General features: G+C 38.7%; 2 protein-coding genes across 3 annotated transcripts; one reads left to right on the top strand and one right to left on the bottom strand.

Annotated features, from left to right (window-relative positions):
* Positions 1 to 448: 448 nt before the first annotated feature.
* On the bottom strand, positions 449 to 11,190 carry LOC117453510 (uncharacterized). 2 transcript variants are annotated; one of them, XM_071204642.1, is made up of 11 exons: positions 11,101 to 11,190; positions 6,549 to 6,606; positions 5,473 to 5,487; positions 5,259 to 5,389; positions 5,045 to 5,180; positions 4,594 to 4,878; positions 3,736 to 4,074; positions 3,458 to 3,639; positions 2,458 to 2,559; positions 1,435 to 1,533; positions 449 to 1,356 (listed from the first exon to the last, which is right to left on the bottom strand). In XM_071204642.1, exons 2-11 carry the CDS (start codon positions 6,598 to 6,600, stop codon positions 1,129 to 1,131), a joined length of 1,569 nt encoding a protein of 522 aa, XP_071060743.1. In that variant the 5' UTR covers positions 6,601 to 6,606; positions 11,101 to 11,190; the 3' UTR covers positions 449 to 1,128. The 2 variants fall into 2 exon arrangements, with proteins under 2 accessions (XP_071060743.1, XP_033948221.1); XM_034092330.1 differs by lacking the exon at positions 11,101 to 11,190 and adding an exon at positions 6,894 to 7,005.
* On the top strand, positions 10,760 to 17,766 carry LOC117453834 (uncharacterized). The gene is made up of 10 exons (XM_034092840.2): positions 10,760 to 11,076; positions 11,200 to 11,245; positions 13,181 to 13,329; positions 13,466 to 13,598; positions 14,364 to 14,636; positions 14,719 to 15,024; positions 15,122 to 15,279; positions 15,361 to 15,465; positions 15,737 to 15,769; positions 15,913 to 17,766. Exons 2-10 carry the CDS (start codon positions 11,203 to 11,205, stop codon positions 16,081 to 16,083), a joined length of 1,371 nt encoding a protein of 456 aa, XP_033948731.1. The 5' UTR covers positions 10,760 to 11,076; positions 11,200 to 11,202; the 3' UTR covers positions 16,084 to 17,766.
* The last annotated feature ends 1,447 nt before the right edge of the window (positions 17,767 to 19,213 follow it).

The following is a 19,213-nucleotide window of genomic DNA, read 5'->3' on the forward strand; positions in this document are numbered from 1 at the left end:
TAGACATTTGGTTGACTGTTCGATTCTTTTATCAAGCTAATATACAAAATATTAAGAATCAAATGTGTTTTTTGTATTCATTTAAAATGTGTCAATATCTTAAGGCCAAGACGCTCAAATTGATTTGCCTATAGAGGTCAGTGGCCACATTTGCAAAATTAGGTGGTCATTCAAGGTTTTTGGTCCAGCACCTTTTTAAAATTCAAATTTATATTAAAATAGTCTGCAGGCCACCCTATCTTGCACAAGCTCTGTAATTTAGCATCACTGTCTTTGGGTTTGCAATTTTAACATGCAAACTATTGTTATTTGAACTGATTTGTCGCTTTCTGAACTTTTGTACATTTAAAGAAAACACATCAACAGAATTATCCATAATGTAAATACATATTAGTTACATCCAAACAAAGAGCATAGGAGGAAATGTATAAAAAACGAGTGGTAAAGATATATTTATTGTTTAAGAGATGACATTTTGATAGTCCAAAAAAATTACAACCTTTTCTACTAAATATTTGGTCTTACGATATTATCTTGTAGAGTTTACAGATAGATAGGCTATAGCAAGTACTAATACAACAGTTACCTTGAGGGTATAAAATCACTGGACTGCATAGCAGACATTAAACATGATATTTAAATGTTGTTGTCATTAGGAATGGTTGTAGTTAGGAATGGTTATAATGGATGAAGAAAAACACATCAACTAACTCTCTATTACTGTACAGTATTTAAGAATTCCTTTTTGCAAACTTTTATACCACAACTTTAATTTCTAGGTAGCCCTAGAGATCACACCACACACATACTCGTATCAACACTCAAATACAGTGCACATCATACTGGTCCTGAGGTAGGTTACAGCGGGAGATTTCAGAAGCACCATCAACAGTGTCAAGAAATTTGTAATATGAGACAGGAAGGATGATGCTCAACTCATGCTGTAGAAAATCATATTAAGAAAATGCACATGCAATATTAATACCAAACCATTAAAACTGGACTAAAATGCAGAAGGCACAGGTGAAGTCTTTCTTTTCCAAAACCACGTTCTTCAATCAGAGAAACAGTGCAGTTTCTCCATGCTTTACGGTTTTTATTTTCCTTTTCGAGCTCCAATTCTCTGATTTATAAGAAGTTCAGTTTCTCCGAAGTGTAAACACTGCATGAGTCGGAGGTTTCTGTGTCTAGTGGCAGTGTGGAGAAGTATCCTTGTGATTGGCTCCACCTTTTTGTATCTCCATCCTTCTTAATCTGGAATTGAACACAGTCCTCTGAGGAGTGGAGGCAGTCCGAAGCCCCAGGCACTGGAAAAGAAATCCTTCTCTCCTCCTCGTCATTTTGAGATGTGTGCCGCTAGGAAGGAATGAAAAGACACGATGAAAATAACATTTGAGTCTGTGAAGTAGAAATGCAGCTGGAGTGGGGTATTACCTCAGTGGTTATATTATGACATGGGGAGCTCCTAGCTGGTGATCTGTGTGCTTCCTGGTTCTCGGCTCTTGAACTTCCCATCATGACCGGAGAGTAACCCTGGAAATACAAACAGCCGAACACAAGCACATAATGGTACAAGTACAAAAACACAATATTTTTTGATGGGGAGACACTTGAATATGGTAAAACATTTTAACTAATAGATATCAATATCGTTTTTTTTTACAACTGATAATTTACAATAAGACATTCATATTATATGTAAGCTGGATAATGTGCAGTGAGGTGGTTATGATCGTATTTCTTCCACTAAGAAAAAGAAAAAAAACTCCGTTCCACGACACACCAACGTCTGGAACTGCGACAACAACAACTTTACGGTAGCACTGTCCAACAATGTTCACAGTTTCTGATCCACTAACAAGTCCTTAAACACTGCAGAGCCCATACCGTGTTCCTGTTAGTGTTGTCTAACTCTCTGCCTTCTTCTGGTGATTTATCTGACGACCAGCACTTTTACCCTCTTTTACTTTCTCTTTCTTGATCCTCCTTAGCAACGGTCAATAAATCCTTGACAGCGGTCTGTACTACTGGATTAACAACGTGTCACGTGTTCTGAATTGACCAATCCGAATCGAGTATTAAACTAAGCGATGTAATAAAATAATATACATTTGCTTTTTATTAATATATGACCTTGGTAAAAAAAGGAAAGAAACTATAAAGTGTGGTGTATAAGGGCTACCAGAGTACCGAAGAGATTTATCAAATTATGAGTAAAAAAGCATTTGGGGAATTCATAAGAAATAAACACAGACAAAATAAAGTAAAAGCCAGCTCCTAAATGTGGATATGATGTTTTTTTTGTACTATTCCTAAATAATATTTTTTTTAAAGAATAGCCCAAACTCTTAAAATGGACTTTCACATAACGATGTTACTGCCTCCAGTCCAGTGTATGGCCTTAACCATTCTAATACACACAGCCTGCTAACTCATAACTCAGACAGTCGGCCTTACGGTATGAGAGGGGCTGGCTCTGGGGGTCATTTTTCTCGGTGTTCCAGGCGGCTGATGGTGACTGTAGTAGCTCGAGGGCTGAGGGCTGGGCTGGCTGTAGTCCTGCACAGACAAACACAGACACGTTCAAGTCTGCATACTCGGCTAAATTGGTCGCAGAGAATAGCTCAACTGGTTTCAAATTATAGAAGTGAAACTAACCCACATGCTTTATAGTAAGGTGTAATGCTAATTGTGATACATTCACTTTGTAATCATGCAACAACATATTATGACCTACAGATGGATGGCAAATTAGGAAATAATAAACATTTAGTGGCTTCGAGAGAGATACTGTAGAGCCCTTTAGTGGCACATGCATTTATCTACCATAGTCTGTATAATTTCTCTGCTCATTTTTCACATTTGATTTCCAGGACGTGAAAGGACTCAGAAGAGTTGATCTATATTTAAGCACATTTATTGTTAGAAGAATGTTCAATGAATGGAGGCTTCATTCTAGCCACCTTCACACAGCTTATGGATTTAAGAATATGCTTTAAGGGATGGATTATATCATATATGCAGTATAGCTCCAAAAGCCTTGCTTTATAAAGTGTTAGAGTCCTCTAATGGCCCTGTTAAGGCCATATGGTCATTTAATCTGTTCCATATAAACTACCCACATGGCGTTACATGTGGCCACATGGAGACATTATTTAATAACCAACACTACTTTCTCTAACCTAACCTGCCTGCATACACACTCACTCCTTTTTTATGTATTTAATTGATCCTTTGAATGTTAACTTTGTAAATGTATTTATAACCAGAAATTATTGTAAACTCATGGAAACCTCACACTACAAACGAACATGTTTAAATGTGAAACTGTAATGAAATACCACTGATGTAACATGCTGAGATAAAAACAAAGTTATGGACAACACATATTAGTTCTCATACCTGAACAGCTATGTCAGCCAGAAGTACCCTAACCAAGACATCCTGATTTCCTCACCTGGATGTTGACCCTCGGAGGGATGGCTGGTAGCGTGCGGTTTCCTCGGAGGCTGGAGATGATCTGCGACAGGCTGCAGTTTGGGTATCGCCTCATGAAGAGGAGGAAACCAGCCAGGGACACAAACATGCCAGAAGGGACAGTGATGGACTTGAGAAATGTTCGCCATCTGCCTCCCTTTTCTGGAGAGATCAGAGGGACGAATATCAGGATGAGCGTGAGGGAGCGAAGAATTCAGATGCAAAACAAATTATAATTTCAAGCATGCCGTCACTCACCGATCACCTGCAACCAGGTGGAGGAAACCAGGTTTCCATCCACATCTCTGATCTCATACAGCCCATCATGCCTTGCACTCAGCCTCATTATGACGACCTCATTGAGGGTGCCGTTCCTGCCCAGAGAGACGAGGCCCCTGTAGCGCATGTCTTGGTCTGTAATGTGGCCCTCGCGGATCAGCTGCACAGGGCCACGGGGGGGCTTGGGGTCATAAGGGCCCAGGGAGGATTCGTCAGGGTATCGGGTGGGGGTAAAAATGAGGCGTGCATGAGGGACAGGAAGAAAGAGGGGCAGGTTTAAAGACTCCTTGGAGAAGCGGGTGACATTAAGGGAGCGTCCTGCATTCACATGCAGGATCATGAACACAGAGATGGGTGCATGAAGGAAATGTGGCGATATGAAAGGGTTTTAGGTGGAAAGGGAAAGATAAAATATAAATGTTATAGATGACAGGATCCTAAACAGGGCATTAACTAAATGTTATTTATATTATTGATTAGTCTGCACATTATTTTTCTAGATTAGTCAAATTGCTCATGTCAGAAAATTGTGAAAAATGACCATCCCTATTTCTCACAGTTCAAGGTTATCCCTTTAAAAGTATTTTGTTGTCATTCATACCCAAAGGTATTTAGTTTAATATGATATTAAACAGTGAAAAGCAGAAAAACCTCCATATTTGAGGGGCTGAAAACAGCATTTTCCGCCATATTTGGATGAAAAATGACTTTTAACAGTAAACAAAAAGGTAGCCAATTACTTTATAAGTTGATCAGCTTATCAAAAAGTCGCCGACTCCCTGTTATAAAGTCAAACGATTCCTAAAACCCATCGTCTAATCTTCTCTCTCTGCTCACCGCGGACAGTCAGGGTGCTGCGGGACACCACCTTCCCCCTGTCGTTTCTCACGGTGTAGTTCCCCTGGTCTGCTTGCGTCACTCTCTCTGCGACCCACACCTTCCCGGCCCGCAGCAGCCGCCCCCGGCCCGCATCGCTGGTCTCAGGGTCCGTCCGGTTCCACAGCATAACCGGCATGGCCTCAGGTGGAGCACCCCAGGGAGTAAACTCCAGAAGAGAGCCATTTTCAGTGATGTGGTGTTCAAAGTTCTGCCCGTAGAATCTGTGATGGGACTTAATGCATGCTGAAGCAGGACAAAGAGTCAACTGTGATATACTTGGATGTATGTTACTTCTTAACTCCCAGCTAATTTCAGAAATAAACATTGTTACTTTGTAGTATTCTTACACTTAATCCAAGCCATGAACGAGGCAGGAGATGGATTTAAAGGTAAGAGGAAACTATTGTACCTGAAACAGTGAGTCGAACAGCTTCATAAGTGAACCCAGAGGACAGTTTGATGGAGTAAAGTCCCTGATCCTCATGAGTCACTTCTCTCAGGACTAGCATCTTATCCCTGGTCCACTCAAACCGCGGGTCCTTAACCTGCAGTTGTAAAGTAAATTGGTTTTGGAAATCTGTACACACATCAAAATAAACAAGCATTGACAAACTTCCACTCACAATGGTTTTGTCCAGCAGTACACGCCTCGGCCCCTCGGGGTCTGGAGTGAAAGTCACCGTTCTGGATGTCGAGTAAACGGGAAGACGAAAATCCCGACCGGAACACACCATCTGGGCTTCCTCTCTTTCACCTGCGGGTGGGGTAAAGAGAGTCAGCAACCTCAACAGAGATGATGTTTTGTAGGTGAAAGATTTTGGATGAAAGTTGACTCACTTGGTACATCCCAACCTACGGAGGGACAACAATGTAATATTATTATGCATCTTCTCAAGTAAAATGCATAGTCCTCAAATACACTGTAAGACATGATGGTACCACTTTCTAATAAGAATTTCCAATTACCATTGTAATGGATTTATAAATTGTACAAGGATTAATGACTTCATTGATGGTTAATAAATCATATAATAATGTTCAGACTTATGGGTAAAGGTACAGTTTTCCATGCAGGTCAGCCCTTGTTAAGGTCACCAATGATCCCTTTCTGGCACCAGAGAGACAGCTGATTGCTCAGTCTTTACATTTTAAATACTCTGCCCATTGAGATCAGAGAGGTTACATCTTAAAAATAGAGAATTTATACAAACTCTATGTTCACTTTGATAAGATAATTGCCATACAAATCAAGTATCATTAGTATAGTTAATAGATATAGAGGTCTGTTTTAAATTGCTATAAATTTAGCTTTTAGTTTCCCATTGGTGTTTATTGTTTTTTCAGCTTTTTCACTCTTTTATCAGTATGAAATTCTGTCCAAAACATAATAATGTTTTTCAAAAAAGAAATCTGGAGATTAGTTTTCCCCATGAATTTGTTTATGCAAAATACAGACCCGGTATAGACTGTTTGACCGTTGAGCTGTGGATTATCTGGACCATAATCCAATTATCAACAACAAATTAACATAAACAACCATGGATTTGGAGATTAGGTTAAGAACCTTTTATTTGTGAATATAATTTGCATTTATAATTGCATAACATACTTCATGGCAGATTCTTGGGAAGTGTGACATTTGTGACTCTGATATTTGTATATGGAAACTGTAAGGAACCAATGCATGGTCTATCAACATTAAAGACTATAGGCGAGGCCTATCATTGGTGTTAAAAAAAAGTTTAACACCAGTGAAGGGAAATTTCACCTGGAAACCAGATTATTTTGTTAAGTAACACATAAAGCATTAGTAATTTAACAATTGTTTAATCCATTAGTCCCTTACAAAGAAAATGTAAATAACAAATGGTGTCTTAATCAAAATGGAAGCAAAACTATGTGCATGGACTTACCCACAGCAAAATGAATGGCTAAAAGGGCAGTGAGCAGGACACAGGGGGACATCTTCACCTGTAAAGACAGTGTTTAGTCTACAGAGACATCCACCCCCACCTTCACATCACATCTCTGAACAAGCTGCGATCGTAAATCTACAAGGATCAGAGACGAGGTGCCTCCTGCAGAGCGATACATTGAGAAAACATAAATATTGTCACAGTGATCCATGACGCTGCTGTCTGAAGTAATGTCCACGCAGGTGTCCAACATTTCTCGATGAACGCAACATTTACAGCGACCAGGAGGCCGCCACTTATTTAAATCACACAGTCTGTGACACCCATCTACACAGAACTCACCTGCAGCATGTATGAAGAATAAATGCACCGCGGGATATTTGTGAGTGTTTGTGTGAATATGGATAAGAGGATAACGTCCTCTGCAGAGCGCGCATGGGCACTGGTCCCGCTGTTTTATCTATGGCGATGCTCCTGCGCAAGAGACGTCACGTCTGCCTGGAATCCTGCCAGGTCCTTGGTATGAATACGCTATTGGTGCAAGAGAGAGCACGTTACAACGTGGGATCCTCCTGACTGGGCTTTCCATCAAATGATAAGTACTATTTTTTGTATTATTATTCAAGAAAAGATATATGAACAGACATCATCATACGTTATACACAAACAACGTGTAAACGAGTAAAAAAAATAATATATATATATATATTAGGGCTGTCAAACGATTACAATTTTTAATCAGATTAATCACAGCTTAAAAATTAATTAATCACGATTAATCACCATTCGAACTATGTCCAAAATATGCCATTTATTTATGTATATTGTAGTGCTGTCAAAATGATCGCGTTAACGGCGGTAATTAATTTTTTGAATTAATTGCGTTAAAATATTTAACGCATTTAACGCATGTGCAGAATGGCCCGCCCCAGAGCCATTTAATAGAAGTGCAAATGCAGTGTTTGTATATAAATCACATATTGTGTTGCTGTTGGTCGTGAAATTGCTCCTGCTGACTTGAGCCAGCCATTTTTTCCTCCGCTCTGTGTCAGTGGGGAAGCCGTACATTCGTACTCCTTTCTCTGAGAGATTTGAGCATCCCCAGGCAGCACATCAAACCATGGTGGCGACTAGGAGGCAGCACAGCAAACCATGGTGGCGACTAGGAGGCAGCACAGCAAACCAGGACAACACGGAGGAAAAGGCACCGACAAACTGCATGATATGCTCTTCTATGTTTATTGAATTCCATGTATTTGCAATGGAAGTTCCTAAAGCAACACATTTAACATCATCATCATCATCATCATCATCATCATCATCATCATATCCTGTCGGTCTCCTGTCCTTTCTGAAAGCCATAAAGACGACATTAGTCATTTAGATAACTTGTGTCCTCAATTACCAGGGGATTACTGAAACTACCATGAATTTAAGAAAATGGTAGAAATTAATCTAATCTGAATTTTAAAGCATTACTTTAGATCCCCTCCCTCTAAATGTATCAATAAACATTAGAAAGTGATGCTCCTGACTACCATACAAGTTTAAGAAGATAATATTGGTTTGAAAGAATTCAAAGCTATAAATAAACAGCAACAGGCTCTTTATCCAAGGCACTGTTAGTAACATGTAAACTAGTTGTTCACACTAATCCTAATATTATCACTTAATATTAGCAAATTCGATTTTATTTTTGAAAACATATTGATGTAAATACATACACATATCGATTTGTTGTATAAATATTGCAAATCAAAACCTTTATTCACTAATAATTAACAAAAATCGTAGTTCTATCTCCTGTTAACAATGCATTCACATTGCCCGCCATGAACTTCCGGGGAACGATCCCTCGTCTACATGAACCACGTGACGATAACCGTTTTTGGACTTCCGGTGTCGTAACTCTTCTATTAAATAGCTCTGGCCCGCCCCATACGTGCCACCAGTGGCAGCGCCAGGGTATGGCTGGGGTAGGCTACACCCATACCAAGAAATGGCTTAGCCCCACCATGAAAAATGATGTTAAAGTAAGCAAAATAAAGTCTGACAACTCGCGCGGAGTAAATTGCACAGACAGCAGTTTGTAAGATTGATTTCAGTAGCCACGGTTTTGAAAACTTTTGTCACGTAGTGATCGTCTTCTCAATAGAACATCTTTGATAACGGCGTGGTGTTGTTGCAGGAAGTCCCGACGCAGAATACTTTTGCCGTAGTACAGGGCAGAGCCATATAATAGTAATAATATAGCTCTGGTACAGGGGTTCACATAACTGGTACGCAGGTTATGTGCGTAATCTGAAATACGTACCGTCACTTGTGTCACAAAGCGCATTTGCGTACCGACGTACTTGTGAAGCGTTTCCAGAAGGCGGTTAGATCACCGGACGACAGAGTCGGTCTCCGTTTGCACAGACAGGGCTGCTGTTAACGTCGGTCTGTACAACGGAACTGTGCCAAAACTACGCCAACCAGCTGCGGAGGGAGACTCCCCCCTTCACTGGAGAACTGCGCTAAAACAGCTGATCACAACGTTCACACTCTGTGGTCACGAAGTACTCCACTAGCGCGCCCCCCCCCTCTGTCGACTTCCCTGAAGTACTCCCCCGTTGATAGAAATCAACACGTAATGAATTAAGACCCCACAGTTTGATGATTGATAGGTGTGTGGGTTGTCTTTCATTTTGACATGCAGCATTTTTTTATAATAAACATAGATACTGTATGTTAAATGGATATATCCGCCTTCTTTCATTTATCTTTCCATTCCCACAACAATATACATAAATAAATGGCATATTTTGGACATAGTTCGAATGGTGATTAATCATGATTAATTAATTTTTAAGCTGTGATTAATCTGATTAAAAATGTTAATCGTTTGACAGCCCTAGTATATTGTTGTGGGAATGGAAAGATAAATGAAAGAATGCGGGTGTAGCCTACCCCAGCCATACCCTGGCGCTGCCACTGGTGGCACGTATGGGGCGGGCCATTCTGCACATGCGTTAAATGCGTTAAATATTTTAACGCAATTAATTCAAAAAATTAATTACCGCCGTTAACGCGATAATTTTGACAGCACTAATATATATATAATATATAACTATAATGTATAAATAAAAAATAAGGTAGTATTCAAATATTTATCAGATACAAATGTGGTTTTGCCTTCTTATTTTGTATGTGTAATAGTGGTGCCATACTATTGTTATTCCAAGTAAAGATTTACAAAATATGGTTTAGAGTCAATCCAGTTCTTCTTGGGAATATGAAAATGTCTTAATGTATGCAACAAAATTAGTTGCATACAAAAATCTATATTTGTAAATCCATCACCTTTAAAGGTTATTAAAAATGTCCTTATTCTAAAGTTGTATTGTTTTCCCCGTTGTTCTTTCTAAATAATATTTACCGCCAGACCAAAACATTTTAGAATACAAAAAATGACAAAATAAATGAAAAGTCCATATCACTTCTAAACTTGTTTAGTGTATTTTTTTACAGGATATATATTGTATGTAACATTTTGAATGAAACCTCCTCAACTTTATTACTTACTTCTGTTGTACTGCAGTTCAGAGGGAAATAGGCTAATATACTTTTTACAGCATAGGCCTATTTTACAGTTATAACTTGTCAACTTTTTAAGAACGTTTTTTAAAGAATATGATGTGCAACAAAAAATTATTAGTGTTATTAGTGAAAAGGATGATAAGTGATGTGGATAAACCATCAATGTTAGTTTGAAGAGAAGGGTAAGGCACGAAGAAGAAGCCAGGACATCAGAGATTCAAGAAGTAGGCCCAGATCAGGGAGGAAGCACATTATTTGTGTTAGATCATTACAAATCAAGGTTCTTAATATTTCTAGCCAATATGATAAACTGCTAAGGCAGAAAGGAAAAATTAGAGAATAGAAAAAGTTGTTGATTCTGTGAGAAAGTTGGGGACATTATGGGAATTACTGGCAGGAAGTGCATGCCCCCTCAGGGTAGGGCTGGTTGATGGAAAATGTTGATATATTTATTTGTATTAAATATGTTTTGTTATATTGGGAGATTTGTAGAATTGTGTCCAGTTGAGGGCGCTGATGCAAGATGTTGGATACCAACAGCCGATTAAAAACCAACGAAGAAGAAGAAGAAACGGATCTTCAAGTTTCTCAAAAACACTGGTCTGAGGTCTGAGGACAAAGATTTAACATGAATATTCAATACATCAACAGTAGGTGGCGATAATGCTCCTGTGGTTGCGACTCGCCATTGAAGCAAAGAAGAAGAAGAAGAAGAAGCAGAAGCAGAAGCAGAAGCAGAAGAAGAAGAAGCAGCAGCAGCAGCAGCAGCAGAAGCAGAAGCAGAAGCAGAAGCAGAAGCAGAAGCAGAAGCAGAAGCAGAAGCAGAAGCAGAAGCAGAAGCAGAAGCAAGCCACGCCTTATCGAACCAACAGCTCATCGAACCAACAGCTCTATGTCCGGACAACAACACCACACATTCCCCGAAACACAGAGGAAATAACTTTCAGTGAGTAGAAAGAAAATGTCTTACCTGTCACTTTTTCACATGTTGTGTTTTCTGCTGTTCAGTTTTCTGCTGTGATCGTGTTCAAATGTAACATGCTAGTTAAAGCGTGTCCTCTCTCTGCAGGACATGTTATTGTTGTACCTGACACTTTCCTGCGTCACGTTTGGAAGTGAGTATGAATCCTTTTACTTTGCAGAAGAAATGCTACAGATGTAACCCATCTGACTTTTAAATGATGTTGTGCAATCCTTGCTTAGTGACCCCTAATGACACATATATATATAGACATTAACAGTGATGTTGGTAGTGATTAGAGAATCCGTCCTTCACGTTTTAAAGTAACAGAAACAGGTCATAGTTATTTAAAACTCAATGGTGAAGTTATACATATTGCTATAAAAAGTAGTACAAGGGTAGTCCTACTTAGTGTACAAATCTGAGAACTATAACATAACAATTTAGGGAGCTGAAGGTGTTGAAATATTCACCCCTGCAACTTGTAAAAACACTGTTTGAAGGAACTGCAGTGTGAAATATATTCCCACTTTTTATGTGGCTGCTGATTTATTGTTTGCAGTAAGATCAAAATATAAACAGAACCCTTCTCCTCCTTCCATTTTGTAACTTGTGCTCGGTGCAAATAGGTTTTATTTATATTGGTAACACTTTTCAAATGTGCTCTTATTATGCAATATATGAGTCACTATAGTGCTGTGCAATCTTACACAATAGACTCAGCTGTTTCCACCCTAAAGTGTAGCAACTTGTTAAAGAACATACCAAGTAGCATTGATTTAATTGAATCAAAAATGTTTAATACATGTAATTATAGAAACACACATTTATAGTTTCTGACCTTTTTATTATGTTTTAATATGTTGTCTTATACGTTTTTGAGCTGTGAGTTTGTAGTCTGCCCATCCTCCGACTCATTAACAAGATAACTTGGATACACCTGGGGGGTATACTGCGAAGCAGGATTTTCGCTTAGCCGGCTAAATTCAGGGAAAACTCCGGCTTTCCGGTCATCCGAAGCTGGTTCTCTTTTTAGCAGGCTAGATCTCCATGGTAATATATGCTAAGCAGCTAACCTGGTCGGGACCAGGTTAGGTTGCAGGCTAAGAGCTCAACTCAGTGAAAGCACCGCCTGCTGACCAATCAGAGCTCAGTGTGCGGAGTTTAAAGCGATCAAGTCATATTACAGGAGAAAGGAAATACAGAAAAACTGCCATTGATGGAAAGACGGCCGGCAAAAATCACCGACTGTGTGAACGTGAACATGAATAGAATATCACCTCCATCTTCAGAGCAATCTGACTATTATAACATTAGCGTTAAGAAAGCTTACTTAAATATCGGCCACAACATAAGTAACCGGATCAGAGTACATTAAGTACAGTCCGCGGCATATCACTTCATAATGTATCATATATCTCCTGATCTGAGTCAGCTGAGCCGTATCTGGCCGTGCAGCACTCACAGTGTCACATACTGGATGCAGAAGTATTATTTTAAGCAACACATAAGTTGACGAAACACTCGAGACAAATGTAATTGAAGTCAGATCGTGTTTTAGACGGGGCAGTGATATCATAAACCTGTTAATGTACGCATTCAAACACTTTTTCTTTTTCCAGCTGTATTCACCTTGCAGGTGCAGCTCTGTGGCTTTGATCCTGGATAAAGTGTTTAAGTCATGGATGTTTAAAGTTTAACTTCTTCATATTTGACTAGTATTAAAGTTCACTTTTCATTCAGGAAGTATGACGCTGCGCTGTCAGTGCGCTTCTCCATGTTTGTGATTGGTCGAATGCTCCAAATACCACCCCTTTCATGTGAACGCGCACCTAACTAGATAGGACACGGCTGGCTTGAGCGATCCACTTGATAACCAGCGTCGTAGTACAGTTTAGCGAGAGCGCGTATGTTTTGGATTAGGCCAACCGGCTAACTCAAACATATCCAGGTTAGGTTGAACCAGGTTCGTAGTATAGGCCCCTGGGGGGTATCAAAATTGTTTATGTTTTGCACATTCTCACATGCTTTGTATCTGACTTATCTTGACATTCCTTCCAATCCATCTCTTCTTCACTTTTGATTAAAGGTTCATTCGCTCATTTGGAAAATACAAAAAAGTGCTATGGCAGCTTTTTAAAAATGCCATTTATGTATACACCACCTATTTTCGATGGACAGATGTTCTTCACTCCGAGTAATGGAGGATCCCGCAAGCTAGTGATGGATAAGGGAGAGGTGAGCACATTTTCTTGAATAGCGCAATGACATTCAAGATCTGGAAAATGACAAAAGTCATAGCGAACCAAGTTTTGAGTTAACAGAATCTATTCTCTGTCCTGATTAAATGTTTTTGTGTTCCTCTCCGATTCAGTCAAAGGACCCACGCCTCAAAATGTACTTGACCTCAGTTCAATTCACAGATTTGACAGTAAGAGATGAAGGAACTTTTTCTGTATCAAAAGATGGTAATACCCTACAAGATATCATTCATCTGGAAGTTATAGGTGAGAATATTACACTATACTGGATATTTAAAGGCTCTATACCAAGGGTGTCAAACTCAAGGCCCGTGGGCCAAATGCGGCCCGCGACTTCATTTTATGTGGCCCACTAGATCTTGCAAAGAATATAACATGTTTATTATACGGTTGAATGCCGCTTTACAGTAGCGAGTTGTCCATAAACTACATGTCCCACAATGCATCTCATTTTGTGCTGTGTGCACTGAAGAGACTTGCAATTATTTGCCCTAGACTTCTGCTTTCAGACGTAGTTAATTATGAAGTTATTACCCTATCAAATAATAATCCAATGCAGAGGCAATAATGTAATATAATACATTATTTTATATATATGATATATTTTTATATGTATTAAAGTTAAGTTTTGCACTGACTTTTAATACTTGTTGAACATACAATTTTGATATTTGTATGTGTTGTTATAAGTTTCTAGTTATTGTGCTTTTCATCTTGTTTTTAATTATTGTTTTATTATTTTATTCCTATTGTGTTATTTTACATTTGTTCCCTGTACAGCACTTTGGTCAACTGAGGTTGTTTTTAAATGTGCTATATAAATAATAATAATAATCAAGATTGAATTGAGATTGAAAGTTACAACCAGCCCTTTGAGTGCAACCATAATGCCGGTGTGGCCCGCGATGAAATTGAGTTTGACACCCCTGCTCTATACCATCAGAAATCGCTTGTTCTATTAGATATGTGCAATAAGTCTAACATGTTTTTTGTTTGTACGTGCTTTTTCAGATTGTAATGACAAGGTAACAAAGAATTACAGGGGATCATACTCCTTTGATATTCCTAAACATGCCGAATACCTGGAGTTCATTCCCCTTCAAAGTGTAGACCTGCCACAGGTCCTGTGGAATCGCTCCGACCCTGCCACAAATACGGGAGGAAGAGGGCGGCTGAAGCGTGGTACCTGGGAAATGAAAAACCTTAATCAGGATGACATGGGCCACTACCACACGATAGCAAAAGACAACACTTTGCTGGGTTGGGTGTCGCTCAATGTAACAGGTGATGGAAGCTTAATGTGAATATTCAGACAGCTGCATATCTGATTAAATCTTATAACATGATATACTCTTTTCATATACAGCAACCAAGGACAACTATAAAATAAAGGAGCAAGAGTCGCTACTCATGCGTTATCCTTTTTCTGATACCCCGTGGACTGTCACTTTTAAAGCTGCGGGGCAGGAGTACGAAGAAACATTATTAAAAGCAGGCAGACTGCACAGAGGGTATCAATCGGACTCAGGTCATTGGACTCTACCAGATAGGACTCAGTTTAAGGACCATGGCATAGAGATTTCTCCTGTGGAAGTCTCTGACTCCGGCACTTTTAGGTTCAGAGACCAGGGTGGCCACCTGGCTAAGATTGTGGAGCTGGTGGTATACGGGGGTGAGCAACAGCACATTATTTTGGAAAAATGTAAAAAGAAACTGTTCACGATGATTTATTTAACATATTCCCCCTCCCCCTTTTTATCCTCCTACAGATAAAGACCCTTTTGTTTTTGTTGGTATTGCTGTCGGAATATTCTTGGCGCTGTTAGTCTGCTGTTGCTGTGTAAGAAAGTGCTGCTGTCAAAAGAGCTCCTCTGAAGTGGTGGAGACGGCTCCTCCCACTGCAACTGTACCTGCATCGTATTACCCTGTAAGTCCCTCATCGAACGGGAATTCAACTGTTTTAAAAATGTGTTGATATTTTACTTAAAAATAATTTTTTTAATTGCAGGCTGTGAATCAACCTGCAGGCACAAGACACACTGCTAGACCTGCTAACAATTACTCCTATCAGCCTTATTCCCAGGCTCCCGGAGGACCTACAGCTGAGCCGTCGGTAGGTGTTTTACAATGGTTTTCTAAATGTGAGGTGCGCCCCGCACTTCAGTACCAAATTCGCTCCCTATGATTTGAAGTTGGAGATTTTGTTTCCCCATCACCTACGTTTTCATCAAACTAGAAAGGGAGCTTTTGATCGCGACGATGAATTGAAAATATTTTAAGTCAAAGTCAAATGTCTTTCATAGGTATTATGACAGCAGTCCTATAAGACCCATAAGAAATATGTTCTCCTTTTTCTGAAACCTGTGTATTGGTTTTCCTTTCAGGTGAATGTCCACGTGAACCCCCTTCAGCCTGAGGTACACACACAAACATGAGTATTGTTTAACAAACACCTAGAGAGCCCTCATTCTCACATAAATGTGTGGCTCTTCAAAGGCAGAACTTTCTAACACTGTTTCATTAACACGTACTTTTTAATTTCCCCCACCTCGGCTCTCAGGGTGCTCCTATAGGAAGGCAAGAAGTCGATGGAGGCTCCGCACCCGGCTCTAGTTTCCTGTCCTCAGATCCTGGGCCCAGGTTTGAGATGAAACTGACTTCCCCTCTCCCCCTCAGTGCAGAATCAAATTTCCCGCATGTTTATACCTCTGCGAAACTCAACTTTTTGTAAGAAGCCAAATGAAAATGTCCAGAGATGCTGAGTTTTCATTCAGCATTATGCTTTGTTACTATCCTAATTAGTTATTTATTAGGTCTGCATAAAAGGTGTACGAGATAAGGGACATGTACACATACACACTTTGTTGACACATCACCTGATAGTAGGATAAAAACCAACAAAAACCTGCTGTAAACAAAGGGTTTTGAGACCAGTTCAAAAGATAGATAGATAGATAGATAGATAGGTACTTTATTGATCCCAATTTGGAAATGTTTGCGTTGCATCAACATAAAAAACACAAGGCAATGAAATTAAGACACAGAAATAAACAATCCAATATATTTCAGAAATAAAAAAAATATTTAGCATTTAAAAAAAAGTTAATCAAATATATGTGGAAATACAAATTTCCAGTAACAAAAAAAGTAACTCTTGATAACTCTTTGCTACCCAACAGTAGAGGGTACATTTTAATTTTAAGGTATAAATAAATTAAAATTGGTTCCTACAAATGATCACGGTATTTTGTTTACAGGTAAGAAGAACAAAGGTCTCTTACTTATTACTGTAGCTCCACACTGTATTGTTAATGTAGAGGGAACTGCCATTACACACAGCATGTCTGTTATATTCTATATAAATGCCTCTGCCATTAACTCAGGGTGTTTTAAAAATGCATCATGTACAATTTGCCTTTGCCATACTGCCTAATATATTGCAGGGCATAGAGAGATGACAGTATGGTGAGGACTGGAAGTGAATCTGTGTAGCAGATTTGAGAAAGTAGAGGATTTAAAACAGACTTAAACACTCAGGGATTATAATATGAACCACTACTTTAAATAAAATACACTCAATATAAATATAAATGTTTTTATATGGTTGTCTCATATCTCCATTGGGCAAATTCTGCCTCATATGTATCAGCATGCCTGTGAGGCTTTATCATTACGTGTTTAGAAATTATGTGATCTTTTTTATTGGTGTTTTTCTTTGTCAAAATGTAAATCCTACCGGAAACTGTTAACCTCAAAATATGTAGTTGTTTTTTGTGTAAGGTGGAGCTTTTTGACCATAGATTCTTCTTGTTGCTTTGAGAAACTACCTGCTCATTAAGCCATCTAATCATAGTCAAATTAAAACAAACGCATGTCTGCATGACATGTAAAAAGGTGTTACTATATTTTGACTATGAAGTTTTTTAATATAGTATTTCTCTTGGTTTTTGAATGTTAAAAAATGAATTGCCTTACTGGACTGTATTGCATCCCAGAGAAAAGCTGCAATTACCTGTATGTACCACGGTAATGTTGTGTCAAATTGTATCCGAAACTAAATTGATGCATTAGTGTAGTGTCAAGTAGTATAAGCATGCATGTGTGTATAACAATAGAATGACAGCAGTAGTACAAGTGTTCAAACAATCATAGAGTAATAACCAATATATCATTCTTTAATGTGACAGTGCATAAGCTCACAGATGCAACTCTTTATGGTTTGGAATTATTGTCTCTATTATTGCCTTCGTGTTGCTTGGTGAGGGCACTGAAATCCTGTTTTTGCAATAAACCTTTATTTTCTGATCACTTAAGAATTTGTTTTTGTTTTTTTTCAAAAAGATGAATGTGTTTTTGTTAATGGTTTGGTCTTATACCTTCTTATTTTGAATTATAAAGGGCACTGTTGAAAATACATCATGTCACATGTCTCTTCTTTTTTGCATGCACGTTACAAGGGGCTTCCCTCTTTTGATTACATCTGATGAATTCTAGATGTAGCAGAGCAGGCTGGGTTCCTGTGAAACCATTAAAGGGGTTATCCAGCATTTTAATGTAACATTTAATACAAACTGGAGGACAATGTTCTACTTTTAATGGAGATTTTCTATTTGACTAATTTGGTTATTAAACTGATAAAACAAGGTTAAGTACATCACCTCTGTACATGCATGGACATTTATTATTGTATGGACCAAAATTTGAATCGATTACCCGAGAAAATTACTATTAGATCTATCAATAATAAAAATGATTATCTTAATAATGTGCCTTTACACAAGTGATTGACCTGGCATTATTCATCAGGAAAATGGTGGCCTTCCCCCAACTCCAGCTTAAACATCTACTTTACCGGCTGCTGGGTTCTGTCCACTGGTTTAGCAAAAGATTAAGAAAATGTGTATCAATCAAATATTATCCAATATAGTTTTGCCTATTAACATAGGAATGAGTTGAACACATAATAAATAGTTTAAGGCCTGTGCTGGCTGATCCTCCTTATATCTTCTAATTTACAAAGCAAATACATATAAATACAGTATATTCAAACAAATCAAAATTGATAAATAAAGCTTGTTTATTGGAAAACGTTTTTTAATGCTAGAGAAGACCCCTGACAGAGGTCTGAGCTAAAAGTCCTCTAATCCTCAATATAATTCATATTTGCATAATAACTGACCCCTGGTGTCCTAACATTGTTCCCAACACGCTCCCTGGGAAAACAAAGTTGAGCATCCATCGTGTCCTTGCTTTACAAGCATGATTGATATTTTTAAGAGTACATTTATTCAAGTACGGTACTTGTACTTTACCTGAGTATTCTCAATCTCAGTTTTTGAGCTTCATACTTCTACACCACTATATTTATTTGACAGCTTTTAGTTACTACTAGTTACTTAGATTTAGACAATTAGCTAATACAAAATATAAATCAATTATTAAATCAACTTTAACATGTAATTATCCAGCAGCAGTATATCAAGTTATTCAAATTAGCTCCACCTGTACAAGCTGTGATAAAAGCACATCAATAATCATCATAATAACTCAGTGGCCGTTTCTCAATCGTGAGGAAACTGGCTTCCAAGCCAATATTTCAAGGATACTACGTCATCGAGTGCCGCCGAAGGACTGTTCCAATCTCCAGCATACTTGGAATTCCACCGAGGCCGCGTCCTTGGTTTGGGGGTAATTTCGAGGCTGCACATGGGTCGACTTCGCATCCTTCAAATCCCCACAATGCTTTGCGCACGGACCAATTTCCCCAAATCTGTGGCGGAAAATGTAAGGCGGATGCACACCTGCACACTTGCTAGCCTGTTCCACTCTTCGTGTTCCGAATGCCAGGAAGGAATCTTGAA

Source organism: Pseudochaenichthys georgianus, chromosome 10, assembly GCF_902827115.2.
Source record: "Pseudochaenichthys georgianus chromosome 10, fPseGeo1.2, whole genome shotgun sequence".
Taxonomy (NCBI): domain Eukaryota; kingdom Metazoa; phylum Chordata; class Actinopteri; order Perciformes; family Channichthyidae; genus Pseudochaenichthys; species Pseudochaenichthys georgianus.